Below are 21170 nucleotides of genomic sequence, written 5' to 3' on the forward strand. Positions count from 1 at the left end.
ATTATGTTGTCATCAGTTAGTTTAATGAAGCCCAAGCTGGAATTGTGGATTAAGCGATCATTTCTTATCTATTAAAATATTATTTCTTGTAAACAATAAACTGATCTGGTTATATGGAGAACAGGGCTTGCTTGTTTTAAATGAATTATCAGGTAGACTATCTAGTCAACATATTATGAAATGCCGTATTGAACCTACTGTTCCTGCCAACATTGTCAATAGGTGTCTTTTCTACATTTTATTTGGCAAGAAGGAGGGTTGTGAATTGTTGACTGAACCAATAACCCTATGCCATGCGATGAAAAATGTTCCTGAAGGGCGCTGCCAAATGTACTGGGATGTATGGTCTCCAGTGAGTGAAGCGTTGTGACTTTTATCAGCATACTAAATTTAGGAATAGCTGAATCATGCTAGTTTCCTGAAGGGAGTTTTATTCTTTTAAATCATCTGTCAACTAAAGTGATATTGACTTTGGTTCATGAGATGAGGGAAGGATAGCCTGTCAGAGATGGTTCGTAGCTAAAAGCAGCCTTTCTGGTGAGTGAGGGATCCCTTGGGATGAAAATAGAATGATAAAAGCATTGCAGTAGAAAGTGATTCAGTTAATTCCATGAAGAAGCCAGAAGTAACATGACATGAAGTCATTATTGTTTGCTGTCTGAATGAATCAATCAAGTTATTACTGGCCAAATTACAACCCTTGCATTTATTTACTTTTGGTGACAAAGCTAATTTGAAGAAAACTTATTATATTTACCAAAGTTTTTCTGCTAATACTCTTTGGTCAACATTGCAAGTAAGGAAATTAATTGTGAGAAAACTTTGCAACGTGATCTTAGTATGAGTTTCAAACCTGCGCAAGCTACACTGTAGACAGGTACAGAATGAAGATCCCGAAACACAGATTACTGGAAAAACTCAGCAGGTCTGGCAGCATCTGCAGAAAAAGCAGAGTTAACACAATTTCTTTTTTGGTTTCTGGTTTCCAGCTTTTGCAGTTTTTTTTTAAAACTTACAAAAGATTGATGATACTAATCAGCTTTTATTCATTCCCCAAATTGAAGAATACTTTTTAAACATTCATTATTATTCAGTGGCTTAGAGATATTACGCTGATTTGATAGAAAGTCCAAAACTTGTTTTTTATGAGGTGAGGTTTTTAACTCTAGCTTTACATTAATAATAATCCTTGAGCTTTCATCTGGTAAAGTAAGTAGAAAATTAATTATTATCCTCCTGTTTTGTGAATTACCAAATAGTTGTGAGAGTGAATTTCTCTTGGCTAGTTTTGTTTCTCTGGCACAAGGTGTCATAGTGGTAATAGAGACATAGAAAATAGGTGCAGGAGTCAGCCATTCAGCCCTTCAAGCCTACGCAACCATTCAATATGATCGTGGCTGATCATGCAGTTTCAGTATCCCATTCCTGTTTTCTCTCCATACCTGCAAGGGCCATGTCCAGCTGCCTCTTGAATACCTCTAATGAACTGGCCTCAACAGCTTTCTTTAGTAGAGAATTCCACAGGTTCACCACGCTCGGAATGAAGAAATTCATCCTGAATGCTTTACCCCTGATTCTTAGACTGTGACCCCTAGTTCTGAACTTCCCTAACATAAGGAACATTCTTCCTGCATTTAGCCTGACCAGTCCCATTAGGATTTTGTGTTTCTGTGAAATCCTCCCTCATTCTTCTGAATTCCAGCAAGGGCAAGCCCAGTCAATCCAGTTCTTCTTCGTGTCAATCCTGCCATCCCGGGAATCAGTCTGATGAGCCCACACTAGACTGCCTCAATTGCAAGAACCTCCTTTCTCAGACTAAGAGACCAAAACTGCACACAATACTCACGGCATGACCTCATCGTGTAACTGGGCTAATCATAAAGAACTCTAAGCTAATGTTCTGGTTATAAGGGTTCGAATCCTACCATGGCACATGGTGAAATTTGAATACAGTAAACATCTGGACTAAAAAGCTAGCCAAATGCTTAACCAGTCGATTGTTATGAAAATCCCCTGCGGATCACTTAACTCCTGGGGGGTCGAAAATCTCCAGCCCTTGCTTAGTCTGGGCTACTTGTGACTACAGAACCACAACAATGTGGTTGATTCTTAACTGTCCTCTGGGCAATGAAGTCTAACCCAAATAATTTTTTAAATGATATTTTTCATAAAATTTACACAAATGCATCACAAATCATATTATTGAATACGGCAGAATTTGTAACAAAATATACCTTATTTCAATACAGCACATTCTACACTTGGGTGCTATCCTAGTCTTATTGTTTAGAATATATATTTGATGTCAGATACACGACCTGAAACATTTCAACTTTGAAAAAATGCAATTGAAACAAACTTTTCCGAAAGTACCCTATTTCATTCTGAGATAGTAGGAACTGCAAATGCTGGAGAATCTGAGATAACAAAGTGTAGAGCTGGATGAACACAGCAGGACAAGCAGCAGAGGAGCAGGAAAGCTGACTTTTTGGGTCTGGACCCTTCTTCAGGAAAAAGGACCTCGGAATGTCCACTTCATTGAGGATAATTCTTTGTATTCTGGAGAAAAAAGGCAAAGAACTGCGGATGCTGGAAATCAGAAGCAAAAACAAAAATGACTGGAAAAATTCAGGCAGTCTGGCACATCTGTGGAGAGGAAGCAGAGTTAATGTTTCAGGTCCTGTTCTGAAGGATTGTCATTGGATGGACCTGAAACATTAACTTTGCTTTCACTCCACAGATGCAGCCAGTCTGCAGGGGTTCTCCAGCAATTTCTGTTCTTGTTTCTCTGTACAGGGGGACTAGCAAGTTTTAGGCCAGGTGCAGTTGATATTTGTCTTGATGAGTGTCCTTTCTTGGTCAACTGTAATTTTCACCATGTTATTTGAAAGCTTGTCAGTGTGGTTTTGATGTATTTGCATTGAATTTGGATGATTGAGGCAACAGAATCAAACTGTAATGCCTAGTTGTGAATATCATTGGGTTTTATTAATGGTCGTCATTAACTTAACCAGCTGCAAAATTTAGAATGTTGATTTTGCTGGTTTCATTTTTTTCATACATTTTCAGGTTCTGAAAGTGACAACTGATTATAAGAAAATTAAGGGATAGGAATAGGAGTAGGAGTAGGCCGCCTGGCTCTTCAAGCCCGCTCTGCCATTCATTACGTTCATGGCTGATCTATTCATGGACTCAGCTCCATTTAACAGCTCAATCACCATAACCCTCAACATTTTGAACAGTAAAGGAATTATCCATCTTTGCCTTAACATTCAGCGAGGTAGCCTCAACCGCTTCACTGGGCAGGGAATTCCACAGATTCACAACACTGTGGGTAAAGAAGTTCCTCTTCAACTGAGTCCTAAGCCTGCTCCCCCTTATTCTGAAGCTACGCCCCTGGTTCTAGTTTCACCTGCCAGTGGAAACAACCTCCCCGCTTCTATCTTATCTATTCCCTTCATAATTTTTTATGATTCTATAAGATCCCCCCCATATTCTTCTAAATTCCAGTAAATATAGTCCCAATCTGCTCAATCTCTCCTCATAAGTCAACCTTCTCAAATCTGGAATCAACCTTACAAGTCTCCTCTGCACCCCATCCAGTGCCAGTGCTCCTTTTCTCAGGTAAGGAGACCAAAATTGTACACAGTATTCCAGGTGTGGCCTCAGCAGCACCCTGTACAGCTACAGCATAACCTCCCCATTTTTAGACTCCCTCCCTCTAGCAATGAAGGTCAATATTCCATTTGCCTTCTCAATGACCTGCTGCACCTGAAAACCAACATTTTGTGATTCATGCTCCCTCTGTAGCAGCATGCTGTAATTTGATCAACTGATTCAATTACCAAAACCTTTGCAATAAGATAGATATCCAGCTAAACTTTGAGCCATTCCATGGAAAGTCATTTAGTCTGTTGATGTTCCCCTTAACCCCAAAAGTTAAAGAGGGGGATTTTGGATAATCAGTTTATACTTTAAAAAGAATCATTCATGCAATGTGTGACTCATTGACAAGGTCAGCATTTATTGACCATCTGTAATTGCAGGAAGGCAGGTCAGAGTCAACCACATTGCTGTGTGGCTGGATTCATACATATGCAAGGTTAGGATCTGGTAGCCAAAGAAATGCCTATTTTATTGCTTAATGCTGTCTCTAATGTAATTAGTGTGAAATTCCACTGTGGTTGAGTGAATGGTGATGCAGTGCAAAGCATTAAAAACATTGCCTTCTCCAATTCATTCCGCAGAATTTCACAATGTTTACGCAAGAGTTGAATAACCCATACGTTGATACCCGTTATTGTATTTAATGTGGTTGAATTATTTTGAAACCAAAAACTGAAATTGCTGGAAAAGCTTAGTTGGTCTGGCAACATCTGTGGAGAAATCAGAGTTAACATTTTGGGTTGAGTGACCCTTCCTCAGAGCTGACGATAGCTAGGAAGAAGATAACAAGGTGTAGAGCTGGATGAACACAGCAGGCCAAGCAGCAGCAGAGGAGCAGGAAGGCTGACGTTTTGGGTCTGGACCCTACTTCAGAAAAAGGAAGAAGTTGTTTTTTTAATGCAGAAGACAGGGAAGGGGAAAGGAGTAAACGAGATAGGTGGAGATAGAACCCAAAGAGAGAGAATGATAGTTGAACAGACAACGGAATGGATAACAATCACTTCAGGAAAATGAATAGTTATTAATGGGGACTGTTAGTAGCTAACAGTGGGTTGTGTGTAGTGGCAGACTGTGACAACAAGGCCTGGTATGTGGGGGTATGCTGCATGATATCAAGATTGTGAACAGAGACTATGGTGTACGGGGGATAATTTCACTGCAATCCCTGGACCCACATTGCAATTTGTATGCGTTTAAGTTATCATTGAAAACTGAAGTCTGACTTTGACCAGTTTAATTTTAAGTGGTTTCACTCAGCGTGTGCTGCAAACAGAATGGGTAATGATGAACCATGGGATATGACTCATAATTGAAGTCAGCTCATTTGTTGGATATCAGTTGCATCCCAAGGTCTTCCTAGCCTGTTTTTCTTGGACATCGTGTGGTATATATTAAGTGAAAAATCATTTAGATTGCATTTCTCTTGAGGGGACTCGGGGAATCATGCAATAGTCTGCAGAAGAAAAGCTCTTAGTAATGTAGGTGAAATATGCAAACAAACCACAGTGAGGTTGAATGTGATGAAGTACCATGGTTACCTTCCCCCTTGTTCTTGACTCTCTCACAATCATTAGCACACCCAGCCCCAACTATTTATGACTCACTGGAGTACACTTATCTCTGACCCTGGATGGTGATTGCCAACAGGCTACTTGATGGTGAATTGGGTATTGTGACATTTATGAACCAAATGCACTTAAATCAGGAGGAGTCAAGTGAGCACTAACAGGGATAAAAACCTTTGCTGATCTTTTTTTCTTTGCTTCACCCTAAGATGCTGCTTAGTTCTGGCAATTTCCGGTAGTGTGTTTTTTTTTACTTGAGATGTGTTAATTGAAAGCGGTTGCAGATGAAGCCCTGTAACCTTTCTAACTTAATATTTCTTTATTGTTGTGACTATTTAAGAAACTTTGACAAGGAAGATATATTTGATGCCTTTGATGGGAAGCAGCAGCAGTAGGCATTTGCCCACAAATAAAACTATAACTTGGGCTTGTAATGCTGGGTAGCGTAGTGGACTTATGATTGCTCTAGCCTATAACTGTGATGTCCTACACAGAGAAATGTCCAATGAAACCAATACTGCAGGCAATACACTACTCAGGAATGTAGCAAAGACTCTCAGTCTATACATAATCACTAGGGATTGTCCCTCGGCAGATTGTGACATGCTGCATGTGAAGCAATCTGAGCTTCGCATAGAAGCAAGTAAAAACATGATCCGCTCAGCTAATGTCACCATTCTATTAGAATTTCTTCTCATCCTTAGTGCTGAATCATCTTCAACAGGATGTCATTGCATCAGCTTTGAAGATGTGTTAAAATGCACACAGAAAGAAGTTTATTGACCCTGTGGTGGTATCAGAGCACCAACTGGAGCTACCTAGACTAATTCCATTTCTTTGACCTTTTTCTATATCCTTTTATATTCTTGCTTTTCAACTATTTATTTGGATCCCTTTGAAATAATGATGCACTCTGTGCATCAATAAATGCTTGTAATCCAGAAATCTATTTCTAACCAGTTTTAACAAAAAACGTAATTATGTTTTTCAGTGCCTTCTCTGACAATTCTTGAACTATGTTATTCTTATCAAAACAGTGCATTCAGTTTCTCACTGTTAAACCTCTGAAAACCTTTGATCATCTTGAAAATTTGTGTTATTACTTTTGTAATCTTCTGGTTTGACAAAAAGCAAGATGAGTCTTTTCAAGATTTTATGATCACAACAATCTATCATTTCTAGTATAATGGTGAATCTTGTACTTGTTGCATCTCTCAACATCATTTGTACATGAAGTGCTTAAAAATACAAGCAAAATTGTATTTTATTAAACAGTGCAAATTTCTGAACACTAAATAACTTGTTTATTCCGTTTATATCAAAACTAATTTTTTTGGCTGGTATAGTGGGAACTTCAGATGCTGCAGAATCTGAGATAACGAGGTGTAGAGCTGGATGAACACAGCAGGCCAAGCAGCATCAGAGGAGCAGGAAGGCTGATGATTCGGGCATAGATCCTCCTTAGAAATGGTAGAAATTTCTGAAGAAGGGTCTAGGCCCAAAACGTCAGCTTTCCTGCTCCTCTGATGCTGCTTGGTCTGCTGTGTTTGTCCAGCTCTACACCTACTTATCTCTAATTTTTTTGGCTCTTCTCATCTGCATTTTTACCTTTTGAGAATCTATTAATGTGCCACAGAAGCTCTGATGATTCCTTCATTCTGCTAAGAATTTTACTGTTTAGGCCATACATCTCTTTCTCTTAACTTGTATCATATTCAACTGCATTAAACCATATTGACCATTTATCTGCTCTTCACAGACGTGGCTTTCTTCTGGAATTGTCATATTTTTGACCGTGCTTACAATTTAGGTAATATTAGTGTTTGCAATTGTAATTGCACCTATTAGTCAGGAGGAAGAAAATTGAAGGAGTGATGGTGATTTGGGATCTATGTTGATGGAAGACACACGATAATGAAAGGATTCGGGGACAGATAAAAGTCAATAACCATTGGTAATGGGAGAAGGCAAGGAGCAGCTGCTTGATGGGTCAGAAGCCATTTCATAAGCCAATTCCGGAAGTGCCCTCATGAGTGGGGACAGTGAGGAGTTAGATGTTGGAGCATTTGATTCTTGCAGTAGTTGCCGAATTGGTTTGTTGACAATCAAAATGCCTGTGCCCAAAATCTTGCATTTAATCTTAGATTTACATCCCTTCATTTTAGGCACACAAACAACTGGCAATCCAGTACCATCCTCCCCTGTGGAACCATTCCTGTACTCTGTTCTAATACCGAAACTCCAATTTTTCATCCTCCATATCCTCTCCTTATTGAACTTTCAAAGTTATTTTAGTGAAGAAAATTATTGTTGTTTTATGAGAACTTGGTCAGGGCAAGCTTAAACAGTGCTAAAAATATTAGTAGCCTTTGTCATGCCATTCTAGGTAAATCTGCTTAAAGAAAATCCAAAGGAAATGTTAACTAATGAATTTTTATTAGTGTTGTTTGGTGTTTTAGAAATGTCTTAAATTTAATTAAATTGAAGAACAAAATATTCTTAAAATGTCTTGACAGTTCCTGCCACTGCCACACTTACATGCAGCCAGGTCCAGATACCCACACTCCTTTGGGTGAATGAAAAAAAACCTCATGTCCTCTTGCTCCTTTCTCGTAAAAATGGGCCTCTGGTTATTTTTCTGTTCTCACTAACACCTGAAGAAGCAGTGAGACTCTGTGCTCCTGAGATGCTGCTTGGCCTGCTGTGTTCATCCAGCCTCACATTTTATTATCTTGGAATCTCCAGCATCTGCAGTTCCCATTATCTCAGACTCTGATAGCTTGTGTCTTCAAATAAACCTGTTGGACTATAACCTGGTGTCATGTGACTTTTGACCTTGTCCATCCCAGTCCAACACTGGCACCTCCATATCATATTTCCCTCAAGTTAGGGAGAATGTTGTGCCTATCTACCCTGTCCTTGCCCCTCAGAGCACTGTACGTTTCAGTCAGATCTGCCCTCAGATGCCTTTGATCTATGGAGAGCAACCCCAGCCTATCTAATCTCTAATCATTGCTGAAATGCTCCAGCCCAGAGAAGAAAAATTCCAGTGAATTTTCGCTGCGCACTCTCCAGTGCAATCACATCCTTCCTATAGTGTGATGACCAGATCAGCACTGTGTTCAGAGCTATTGCTCTCTACAGGTCCATCATAACCATATCGCTCTTCAATTCAGTGACTTGACTAATGAAGGCAAGAATCCCATATGCCTTTTTAACCACCATATCTAACTGCCCTGCCTTCAAGGATCTATGATATGCACAGCAAGGTCCCTCTAATCCTCTGTATGTCCTCGGGTTCTACCATTCAACATGTAGTCCCTTGATAATAAAATGTGAGGCTGGATGAACACAGCAGGCCAAGCAGCATCTCAGGAGCACAAAAGCTGACGTTTCGGGCCTAGACCCTTCATCAGAGAGGGAGATGGGGAGAGGGAGCTGGAATAAATAGGGAGAGAGGGGGAGGCGGACCGAAGATGGAGAGTAAAGAAGATAGGTGGAGAAAGTGTAGGTGGGGAGGTAGGGAGGGGATAGGTCAGTCCAGGGAAGACGGACAGGTCAAGGAGGTGGGATGAGGTTAGTAGGTAGCTGGGGGTGCGGCTTGGGGTGGGAGGAAGGGATGGGTGAGAGGAAGAACCGGTTAGGGAGGCAGAGACAGGTTGGACTGGTTTTGGGATGCAGTGGGTGGGGGGGAAGAGGTGGGCTGGTTGTGTGGTGCAGTGGGGGGAGGGGACGAACTGGGCTGGTTTAGGGATGCAGTAGGGGAAGGGGAGATTTTGAAACTGGTGAAGTCCACATTGATACCATATGGCTGCAGGGTTCCCAGGCAGAATATGAGTTGCTGTTCCTGCAACCTTCGGGTGGCATCATTGTGGCAGTGCAGGAGGTCCATGATGGACATGTCATCTAGAGAATGGGAGGGGGAGTGGAAATGGTTTGCGACTGGGAGGTGCAGTTGTTTGTTGCGAACTGAGCGGAGGTGTTCTGCAAAGCGGTCTCCAAGCCTCCGCTTGGTTTCCCCAATGTAGAGGAAGCCGCACCGGGTACAATGGATGCAGTATACCACATTGGCAGATGTGCAGGTGAACCTCTGCTTAATATGGAATGTCATCTTGGGGCCTGGGATAGGGGTGAGGGAGGAGGTGTGGGGACAAGTATAGCATTTCCTGCGGTTGCAGGAGAAGGTGCCGGGTGTGGTGGGGTTGGAGGGCAGTGTGGAGCGAACAAGGGAGTCACGGAGAGAGTGGTCTCTCTGGAAAGCAGATAGGGGAGGGGATGGAAAAATGTCTTGGATGGTGGGGTCGGATTGTAAATGGCAGAAGTGTCGGAGGATGATGCGTTGTATCCGGAGGTTGGTAGGGTGGTGTGTGAGAACGAGGGGGATCCTCTTAGGGCGGTTGTGGCGGGGGCGGGGTGTGAGGGATGTGTTGCGGGAAATACGGGAGACGCGATCAAGGGCGTTCTCGATCACTGTGGGGGGAAAGGCGGTCCTTAAAGAACTTGGACATCTGGGATGTGCGGGAGTGGAATGTCTTATCGTGAGTCCCTTGCCTTGTTAGTCCTCCCAAAATGCATCACCTAATACTTTTCAGAATTAAATTGCATTTTCCCTTGTTCAGCCCATCTGACAAGCTCTTTTATAAATTGGTCCACTAATTGTAGTGGTGTGAAAGACAGCAATGGTGTTTACGTAAAAGACATATATTTTAAAAAACTGTCAATTACTTGATGTTTTTCGTCCACATTGTGCAGACACCAAACCATATAAAAACACAATTTATATGAAATATTTAATATACTACCACTCTAATTTATTTGCTATTTACAAGCACTTGTGCAGCAAAGTACCCTTGCAGCTAATTTGATATGAATAGATTCCCTAGCTGAAACCCAAATGCAATCCAGAGGGAAAAAAGGTCAGTGGAACCATAAAAGTAATTCCTTCACAGCGCCAAAGCCTAACCACGTTTGCTCCAAAAATTCCCTCCCCTCGCCATATATGTTAGAGGTTGAAGTAAAAATATTGGAATACGTCTTTTCATGCGAACTGTTTTTTGAATGTGGACTGAATTACCACACGTGAGACTTGAAACTGACTTAATTACAGAATTTGAGAGAATCCTAATATTCAGAGAGACTATTCAGAAGAGCAGGAAAGTTAAAACGTGAAGCTAACGCCAACAGTGTTATGATTTAGATAGTCTTTTACACTGAAATTAGTACACCTATTAGAATAAGGATTAACATGATTGCTTTGCAGTCCCCTCCCATGAGATTGCAAAGGATGGTTTTCAAACTATGTAGACTCTACCTATAATTTAAGATGCATAAACTGACTGGAATTATCCACATTTAATACATTAATCTTCCTGAATCCTTAATCAGAAAATCACAAGTTCAAACCTTACCATATTTATGCACCTTACATCTTTATATCATAAGACAGGTAAATGAAAGAGACAGGATTCCTAGCTATCCTGCATAAAATTGTCATGATCTGTCTTGTAACAATTTTTATTCTGTAATTTGGAGTGATGTCTTCTGCATTTTAACCAGGTCAGAACACTAGAAAGTATTTTTACTTTGGTACTATCACCTAGTGCTGCTGCGTTAATGCAAAACTGTTGAAAATATTACCTACATAGTTGCTTACAAGTAAACATAGTTGTTGATGCAATCATTGCAATTTAAGAAATAAGGTATGTTACAAGAAGTTGTTTCTCATTTGGTTGTCACATATTTTCTTATTTAGTTTTAAATTAATAAAAATCCCAGTTTTGTCTGCAGAGATTCTGCAAGTATTCTTAAATGAGACTGTTCCATCTTTGCAAAAGGTTTAATAACTTTAATAAATTGGATTTCACCTTTCATAGCATGTGTTATGAACCTGTGGAGATTAACAAATTCAAACAAACAAATTTGCCAGATGACTCCAATGAAAAGCATAATAGACAAGATTTCATTTCCTCTTACGATTTTTGCTAAACGACCTCATCAAATCAACATAAAAGAATCATGAGTTAACGGGCAAATCACAGCCAATATAAATTATAAACTCTGCATCAAGAAAGAGATGCAAGGAAGATGGACTTCATACCTTTATCAGGCAGTCTGTTCAGCACATAGAACGCCAATTTCAGCCATAAAGACCTTCAAGACTCTGACATTGCCTGTGGACAATAAATAAACCATTTTCTTCATGGTTTTAGCCAAGGATTCTCATGTATCAGCTCCCCTCCCGCTTCAATCTTCTTCAACTGGCAGTTCAGTAGAATCTTGTTGGAGTATAGTCTTAGTGCAGTGGATCTATCAACATTACCTTTATCTGGATCATCAGCTTTGAGCCGATAGACTACTTTGGTGATTCTGGTAAACAGACATGTTAATATAACTGAAACGGTGGCAGCAATCTTGTTTTGCTTAAATCAGATTTATTCTGTGTGCTCTTTTTCAAATGCGTCATGACTTACTCCTTCATAAAACATGGTCACATGGAATATTTTCTGTGCCATTTTCCCTGATCTCAGGATTGTGTTTTTATGCAGTTTGGTGTTTTCAAAGATGCTGCTGGCCACCTGCAGAACCTTGACAACTGAACCCAGAAAGTGTAAGTTAGTCTTGAAGTCATGGGTGATTCCCTAAATGAGGCACAGTTAAATTGCAATAAATTGCCTGTCTAAATTCTGAGTCAAAAAAAAAATTCAAAATAATTCTGGATAACTTGTGGCATGAAAATAGTGTGCATTTCTTCAGATTAGAAAAGTGATAGCTTTGTTTTATCTAGTTTAAAATTATAAGCATTAAAAACGTTACCACCAACTTATTGTGTGAACTATGTGAAACTTTACAGCATGACTATGACTATGACTATGTACAATTTTATCAGAAATCATACAAACCCTAACCTTAACCTTATTTACATATCTGAGAGGAGTTATTTTAGAGTGTCATGCTGGAGTTTTGATGTGTCTGACACTCTCCTTCAAGGATTGACGAGGAATGCAAGTCTGTTTGTACAGCACTTTCCAAACTCATGAAGTGAGATTCTTAACCATGTAGTGTGTGAGTGATTTTGTTTGTATTCAATCTTTTAATCGTATGATTCCAATTCTGAGGTTCCATTGCCTTCATACATAGTTACAACGCCTCATTTTGTTTTATTGCTGTTTTGATATCAGCTAATTTCAACAACTTTGGCACTGTATTGGTGCTTAGTCCTTAGAATGTTTGCCAACTTTTTCCTTGTAACTAGCAGAACTGACTTTTTTCAGTGGATGGCAAGAAAGATAGTCCATTGGGTTGAGCTTGGCTAATGTTCAACATAAAACTTGTACTTGTGCAGTTTGAGAATCCAGTGCTCTAACAGTAGGAGATTTGCTGTAACTAATATTCTATGATTTATTTTGACTTCAAATTCACGTCCATACATTAGAGATGAAAATGCAAGATCCCCCATGTGAATGAGAGGACTTCTCTCTCACTCTCTGCATGAATAAAGTTGCTCTGCAGATGTTAGCGATCGCTTTGTGGATAGCTTTGTTAGGTGATCACATCAGTCCAGATTCCAGTTTGAATGTCGCTCTTGGATTTCTTGATGACTTCTTGAGTGACACCCAGTGGTAAGCTTGCCCCCAATTTTTTTTCAGTACTCTCAAGGCAGATGTCCTTTCTAATCTAACATGAAATAGTATTTGCCATTGTTGATGCACATTTTTGGGCCACATTGGGATCTACACGCAACTTGTAATTTACGGATACCAGTGAAACAGTCAGCATGCAACTCAAGAATGTTGCTATTATGCATGTGGAACAGCATATGTGATGAGGACCGTACAGAACTATTGCTGTGTGAAAACTGATGAACATGTCAAATGCTCCAGCTATGTCACAAAACACAGTCATCGTTTTGGTATCTTTGGCATTTCTAAAATCCAGAGAAGTTTATGTGGCTTGTTACTGTTCCAGGTGAAAATGTTTCCCTTCTCTGGTTTGCTGAGAATGGGAAAGCCCTGACATTTCTTGAAGGCTTCGGCTTGTGTGATATAAATGCTCTCAGATACAGGTGCCAGTTATCAGTGTCTCACACAAGACCATTTTCTGTATTGGAAAGAGAGCAACAAAATATACTCTGGTCATCTGTCTGTATCCCGGTTGCATTCTTCTGCCTTTTGCTGTGGTACTAATACCTGGGACACACTCTGTTTTAATGGTAGTCCCAATAGTTGATTTGCTTTTGTTTTCCAATTGTTGACAGGCATACACTGCCTAGTGTGTAAGCACAGCTGCAGTGGAAGTATCATTTGGACGCCTTTCAGCTCCACTGGTGAGACTGCTATTGCTTTGGTTCCTGGCACATCAGCTTTGAACAGTGTTTAGAGGAATTGAACTTGGAAAGTAGTTTTTGGTAGTCTCATTTTCACTAGCTGTGGTTCCAGAGAACCACAGTGACCTTTCTATATTTCTACAGTGCTCGAGAGACACCTTTTGATGATGTGCTTTCTTTTTCCCTTTTTAATCACTTCATCTTCACTGAAGTTGCATTTGGCTGCTAACATCCTCAAGAGTGTGTAGTATTGGTTATTTGGCTCATTGCTTCATGCAAATGAAAATGACTATTTCAGATTGTTCACCTTGGATTAAAATGAGACATTAGCACCTTTGTATCTGACTCATAATCATTTTACACATGTGTAGAGGCAAAAGATTTTTACAGAAAGGCATCATGTGACAGTGCAGTCTTGGTGGGCAGAAGGCCCTGTTCCTGTACTGTACTGTTCTTTGTATGGGTTTTGAAAGCATCTTCTAATTGTTCACGATCAAAGTGGAAAATAATGCATTATGTGATATGCCTATGAAATGGCACAAGCTGTGGCTGCTGTTAACCATTCCAGCCATTCTTAGCATGTGAACTTAGAGGAGGTGCCAACCATACTACAAAATTAGACATAAACACTGCTTTCAGGAGTTGATGAGACCTTTTGTAACGCTGTCCTGCTTGAGCATCTTGTGCGCCTTTAAATACAACCTAAGTGTTTCTTTCATAAGAGATAAGAAGGTGTAGAGCTGGATGAACACAGCAGGTTTCTGAAGAAGGGTCTAGGCCTGAAACATCGGCTTTCCTGCTCCTCTGATGCTGCTTGGCCTGCTGTGTTCGTCCAGCTCTACACCTTCTTATCTCAGATTCTCCAGCATCTGCAGTACTTACTATCTGTAAGTGTTTCTTTCTGCAGCTTTCAGCTCAGAATATTGTCTGCAACAAAATAGGATCTGCAAAAGGCAGGAAAAATGGTCCAGAAACTTTCATTTTGTAATGCATTCTCATCACCAATGTGAGATACTTGGGCTTCCTCTGAAGTTTGCATGTAAATCAGTGTACAAAAATGGCTACTTTTACTAACACAATCACTGCCGTGCCTTTTGTGGTGTTACTTCCAGCTCCACCTTCTGGTGTGGTTCTGTAAAGCAGCTTAAAGTGAGCAAGATACGTAAATTGTTAAATCAAAATATTACAGTGTTACATACAGAAAGCTCTGCCACCTAGAAGGACAAGGACAATAGAAGATGGGTTAATGTTCCACTTCAAGGCTCACACCACCCTGACTTGAAACTAAATGCAATTCCGTCACAGACAGACGGTCAAGATCCTGGAACTCCCTCCCCAGATGCTAATGTAGGTCTACTTACACCACATGAAACGCTACAGTTATTCACCAGAAAGAGTTAGTGATGGACAACACTGCCAATGCAAGAACAAATAAAACAAAACACCAATATTCTACAGTACAATTCATAATTGTTTATTTGGGAAAGAAGATGGGAAATAGTGTAAATAAAGGTGCAGAGTGAAAACATCCAGAAAATGTTGTTCCTAAGAATGTCTTGCAATTATCTAGTGAACTGAAATATGTATATTGTCAAAACATAGCACAGGTGGATCTAGAGGAAAAACAGATGATAAACAGTATGCTTACTGGATGATTCATAGAACATAGACCATAGAACAGTACAGCACAGAACAAGCCCTTCAGCCCACAATGTTGTGCCGACCATTGATCCTCATGTATGCACCCTCAAATTTCTGTGACCATATGCATGTCCAGCAGTCTCTTAAATGACCCCAATGACCTTGCTTCCCAACTGCTGCTGGCAACGCATTCCATGCTCTCTCAACTCTCTGTGTAAAGAACCCGCCTCTGACATCCCCTCTATACTTTCCTCCAAACAGCTTAAAGCTATGACCCCTCGTGTTAGCCATTTCTGCCCTGGGAAATAGTCTCTGGCTATCAACTCTATCTATGCCTCTCATTATCTTGTATACCTCAATTAGGTCCCCTCTCCTCCTTCTTTTCTCCAATGAAAAGAGACCGAGCTCAGTCAACCTCTCTTCATAAGATAAGCCGTCTAGTCCAGGCAGCATCCTGGTAAACCTCCTCTGAACCCTCTCCAAAGCATCCACATCTTTCCTATAATAGGGCGACCAGAACTGGACGCAGCATTCCAAGTGCGGTCTAACCAAAGTTTTATAGAGCTGCAACAAGATCTCACGACTCTTAAACTCAATCCCCCTGTTAATGAAAGCCAAAACACCTATGTATCTGCACACCAAGATCCCTCTGTTCCTCCACACTGCCAAGAATCCTATCCTTAATCCTGTACTCAGCTTTCAAATTCGACCTTCCAAAATGCATCACCTCGCATTTATCCAGGTTGGACTCCATCTGCCACCTCTCAGCCCATCTCTGCATCCTGTCAATGTCCCGCTGCAGCCTACAACAGCCCTCTATACTGTCAACGACACCTCCGACCTTTGTGTCGTCTGTAAACTTGCTGACCCATCCTTCAATCCCCTCATCCAAGTCATTAATAAAAATTACAAACAGTAGAGGCCCAAGGACAGAGCCCTGTGGAACACCACTCGCCACTGACTTCCAGGCAGAATATTTTCCTTCTACTACCACTCGCTGTCTTCTGTTGGCCAGCCAATTCTGTATCCAGACAGATAAGTTCCCCTGTATCCCATTCTTCCTGACCTTCTGAATGAGCCTACCATGGGGAACCTTATCAAATGCCTTGCTGAAGTCCATGTACACCACATCCACAGCTCGACCTTCGTCAACTTTTCTAGTCACATCCTCAACGAACTCAATAAGGTTTGTGAGGCATGACCTGCCCCTCACTAAGCCGTGTTGACTGCATTTAATCAAGCCATGCTCTTCCAGATGGTCATAAATCCTATCCCTCAGAATCCTTTCTAACACCTTGCAGACGACAGACGTGAGACTTACTGGTCTGTAATTGCCGGGGATTTCCCTTTTTCCTTTCTTGAAGAGAGGAATTACATTTGCCTCTCTCCAGTCCTCAGGTACGACTCCAGTGGAGAGCGAGGATGCAAAGATCTTTGCAAGTGGTGAAGCAATTGCATTTCTCGTTTCCCAAAGCAGCCGAGGACAAATCTGGTCCGGGCCTGGCGACTTGTCAATCTTAATGTTTGACAAAATTTTCAGCACATCAGCTTCCTCTATCTCTATCCATTCCAGCATGCACATCTGCTCTTCAAAGGTTTCATTCACTACAAAGTTTGTTTCTTTCGTAAAGACAGAAGCAAAAAACTCATTTAGGGCTTCCCCTACCTCCTCAGACTCCACACACAAGTTCCCTATGCTATCCCTGATCGGCCCTACTCTTTCTTTGACCGTTCTCTTATTCCTCACATAAGTGTAAAATGCTTTTGTGTTCTCCCTAATCCGTTCCGCCAAGCATTTCTCGTGCCCCCTCCTGGCTCTCCTCAGACCATTTTTGAGCTCCTTCCTCGACTGCCTGTAATCCTCTCTAGCTGAGCTTGACCCTAGCTTCCTCCACTTTATGTAAGCTACCTTCTTCCTTTTGACGAGAAGCTCCACCGCTCTCGTCATCCAAGGTTCCTTTATCTTACCCCTTCTAGCCTGTCTCAGAGGGACATATTTATTCATCACTCGCAACAACTGTTCGTTAAACAGTCTCCACGTGTCTATAGTGCCTTTACCATGGAACAATTGCTCCCAGTCCATGCTTCCTAACTCATGTCTAATCGCATCGTAGTTTCCTCTTCCCCAATCAAATATCCTCCCATTTTGCCTAATCCCCTCCTTCTCCATAGCTATGTAGAATGTGAGGCAGTTATGGTCACTATCACCAAAATGCTCTCCCACCACAAGATCTGATACCTGCCCCGGCTCGTTTCCAAGCACCAAGTCTAGAATGGCCTCTCCCCTCGTCGGCCTGTCAATGTACTGAGTTAGGAAACCCTCCTGAACACACCTTACAAAAACAGCTCCATTCAAATCTTCTGCTCGAAGGAGGTTCCAATCAATATTGGGAAAGTTAAAGTCATCCATTACAACAACCCTACTACGTCCACACTTTTCCAAAATCTGCCGACCTATGCTTTCTTCAATCTCCCTGCTGCTACTGGGGGGCCTGTAGTAAACCCCTAACGAGGTGACTACTCCCTTGCTGTTCCTAATTTCCACCCATACTGACTTGGTGGGCAGATCTTCCGCGACAATGGATTCGATAGTAAATTCTTTGGAAGAACTAACTGTGATCATTATTTTCATATTCACTAGTAGTAGAAATGCTCGTAATTTTCTGACACATTGGGTGTGATTTGAGCTATGAGATTCTAATTACCCACTAATGAAAGATGTGAAAAAAATTCAAATGCTGAAAACCAAAAAGAAAACAAAATGTTGGAAACACGTTACTGGTCCGTCTGCAACTGTTCGGAAAAATAAGTGTGAATATTTTGAATAAAGATCATTTTGTGAAATCTGCTCTGATAAAGGGTGTTTGTTCAAAACATTAGCCTATTTTTTCCACTGAAGCTGATGGAAATGCTGTCTATTTCTCGAACTTTCTATCCTCATTAAATAGAAAGGATTGGACCTGGTAGATAATTCATTTTGACAGTGATTACAGGACCATAAGTAATGCATAATTCATTGTTGATTACTTTAATGAAAGTGTCTATGTTATTCTGAAAGGCTGTTGATGACTAGGCTGCAAAGATTTAAACCGTGTATACCAGCCCAGTCCTACAGAAACCAATTGAAGTGGGTTTCATTTAGTGAAATGATTATTAACATGGGCAGGGATTTCAGAAGCCTCTGACCCAGGATAGTCTGATTTGATTAGAAGTGCCAAAGCTGCTGTTGTGATGGAAACATAACAAACCTTGTAATGGTAATATATTCTCTGTGCTTTCATAACGGCATGTTTTCTCTCATTTGCAGGAGACATCACACAAAAAGGCTATGAAAAGAAGCGATCCAAGCTGCTTGGAGCTTACCTGCCACAACCTCCAGGTACGTTCAGACACCTACAGAAAAGACATAACTATTTCTAGCATGAGAAAAATGTTACCTGAAGCAACTAATAAGTTGTCTAGTCATAAAAGAATGGATGTCCAAAGATTTTAATTTAAATCATAAGTGCAGTTGTTGTAATTTCAAAAGTGGGTTTAGTGTTTCCCAATATTTCTTGAGATTATGTTCTCTACATTAATAGTCTTCAACTATCAAATGAATTGAGGGTTTAAAATAATGGGGAATGTTGGATAATGAACAGCCGGGATGATATCCACTTTATTTACTCCTTGAATTTTGATTTCTTCTTGAGGGTTTTGAGTTTTCAGCAGATATGTAAATCGTGGCAAAGTCAAAGGATTGGACATTCCATTTCATGCGGTTAAATTTCTTCTAACAGTCTAATGCTTTTATGGAGCAATAGTGTAGTTTTGTTTGAAGAATTTTATTGAGATATGAAAAGAGTAGAAATTCGGGCTCTTTTTCTATCACATTTCTGTGTTATCATCACCACTCCTCAGATAATGAAGCTGCATTGTGTGCCAATCTAAAACAAAACACTTGGATAATAGCCAGACTTGGACTGAGAAGTACCAAGTAATATTGTATTGCTTTAGCGGTGAGTAACAAGCTTCACCAGGTTGAGTCAATTTGTCATGACATTCAACATTGTAACTGTCACCAAGTGATCCACTTCCAATTTGAACAATGTCATTGAACACAAGACAATGGGACTTGTAATCATGGCAACAGTACTAGCATGAGTCTTACACATGGTCTAAGCTGGACAAAGCAAGGAGTAGCTCTCCTTCTGCCCCCTTGAAGCGTTTTGAGCACGTACAACATTCCGCAAGTCGCATCCGAACAAAGAAGTCGACACCATACAGGACAGGCAGGTTATTTTTGGAGATAAAAAAGCTGCAGATGCTGGAATCCAAGGTAGACACAAAGGAGGCTGGAAGTACACAGCAAACCAGGCAGCATCTGGAGGAAAGGAGCAGTCATTGTTTCAGGTATTATCCTTCTCCAGAACTGGAGGGTTATACCTGAAATGTTGACTGCTTGTTTCTTCCAGATGCTACATGGCTTGCTGTGTTCTTCCAGCCTTCTGTTTGTCTACTGTTTTTCTCATGTTGCTTTTGCTGATGCACTCAGCACCCATCCCGTCTTGGATTGGGAGAGTGGAGGACCTGGAGACAGTCACTAAAACCTGTGTGTGTGTGTGTGTGTGTGTGTGTGTGTGTGTGTGTGTGTGTGTGTGTGTGTGTGTGTGTGTGTGTGTGAGATCCTTTGTTTCTGAAACAGTGTGAGAGAGAGGGTGTGGGGGGCGGGACAGGTTGGAGTGGGGAGGATAGCAGCTTCATAAAGAACAAAGACAGAACTTGGAGTGGGGCAGAAAGGATCTAATTGTTATTGTCTATATAGGATTCTGAAAGAGTTTCTGCTGAGGGTGTATGAGTAGCTTGGGGCTAAATTTAAAAAGCAGAACCATAAGGTAATTATCTCTGGATGCACATTGATGTAGGATAAATAGGATCAGAGAGGCTATTTTGATTGATGTGGGAGAAATGGGTTCTGATTCCTGGGGTAATGATAGCTAATACTGGGGTATTCTGGAAGAATATGTGCAACAAATTGTAATGTGGAATCACTTTGTGTGGTAACATGGAATAACAAAAAAATACAAGTCACAAGTAGAAGTCATCCATAGACCCATGAAGGTTTGCCTCAATGTAGGACAAAGTGTGCATCAGGAAATAATTCAGACTTGTAAAAAGGGCTCTATAGTTGCCATGGTTGATTTTAATTTGCATATTTACTGGACAATCAGATGGCCAAAAAGTAATGTAAAAAAGATGTACTTGTCGAGTGAATTGAGGATTGTTTCTTAAAAGATTACATTGCAGAATCTACGTGGGGACAGGCTAGATTTAGTAATCTGGAATGAGGTGGTATTAATAAGAGATATTGTTGTTAAAAATTATCTAGGAGTAGTGATCACAATATGGCAGAAGTCAAATTCAGCTTCAGGACATCTCTGCAGGAGTTCCTTAGTGTAGCATCCTGGGCCCAACCATCTTCAGCTGCTTCATCAATGACCTCCCCTCTATCATAAGGTCAGAAATAGGGATGTTCACCAATGATTGTGCAATGTTCATCACCATTCGTGACTCCTCAGATAGTGAAGCAGTCCATGTTCAAATGCAACATGATCTGGACATCAGCTGGGGCTGACAAGTGGCAAGTTACGTTTGTGTCTCTCAAATGCCGAGCAACTGCAATAAAAGATCATCTAACCACTGTCTCTTGACATTCAATGGTGTTACCATCACTGAATCCCCCACTGTCAAACATCCTTGAAGTTACATTGATCAGAAGCTCAACTGCACTCACCACACAAACTCAATGGCTACAAGAGCGGTTAGACATACTGTAGCAAGTAACTCACCTCCTGATTCCCCAAAGCCTGTTCACCATCGACAAGGCACAAGTCTGGAATGTGATGGAATACTCCCCACTTGTTTGGGTGAGTGCTGCCCCAGTGACACTCCAGAAGCTTGACACCATCCGGGATAAAGCAGCCCACTTGATTGAC

At 40.9% G+C, this 21170-nt stretch overlaps 1 protein-coding gene across 5 annotated transcripts in view; it reads left to right on the top strand.

Moving 5' to 3' along the window:
- The window catches only part of LOC125464130 (disco-interacting protein 2 homolog C), a 580161-nt gene that overhangs the window by 331863 nt on the left and 227128 nt on the right, over nucleotides 1-21170 (top strand). For all 5 annotated transcript variants that reach the window (XM_048556252.2, XM_048556269.2, XM_059639541.1 and 2 more), the window contains one exon: nucleotides 18503-18574. In XM_048556252.2, the coding sequence (XP_048412209.1) occupies nucleotides 18503-18574 (72 nt within the window). The remainder of the gene's footprint in view (nucleotides 1-18502; nucleotides 18575-21170) is intronic.

Source organism: Stegostoma tigrinum, chromosome 2 (genome assembly GCF_030684315.1).
Source record: "Stegostoma tigrinum isolate sSteTig4 chromosome 2, sSteTig4.hap1, whole genome shotgun sequence".
Classification (NCBI taxonomy): domain Eukaryota; kingdom Metazoa; phylum Chordata; class Chondrichthyes; order Orectolobiformes; family Stegostomatidae; genus Stegostoma; species Stegostoma tigrinum.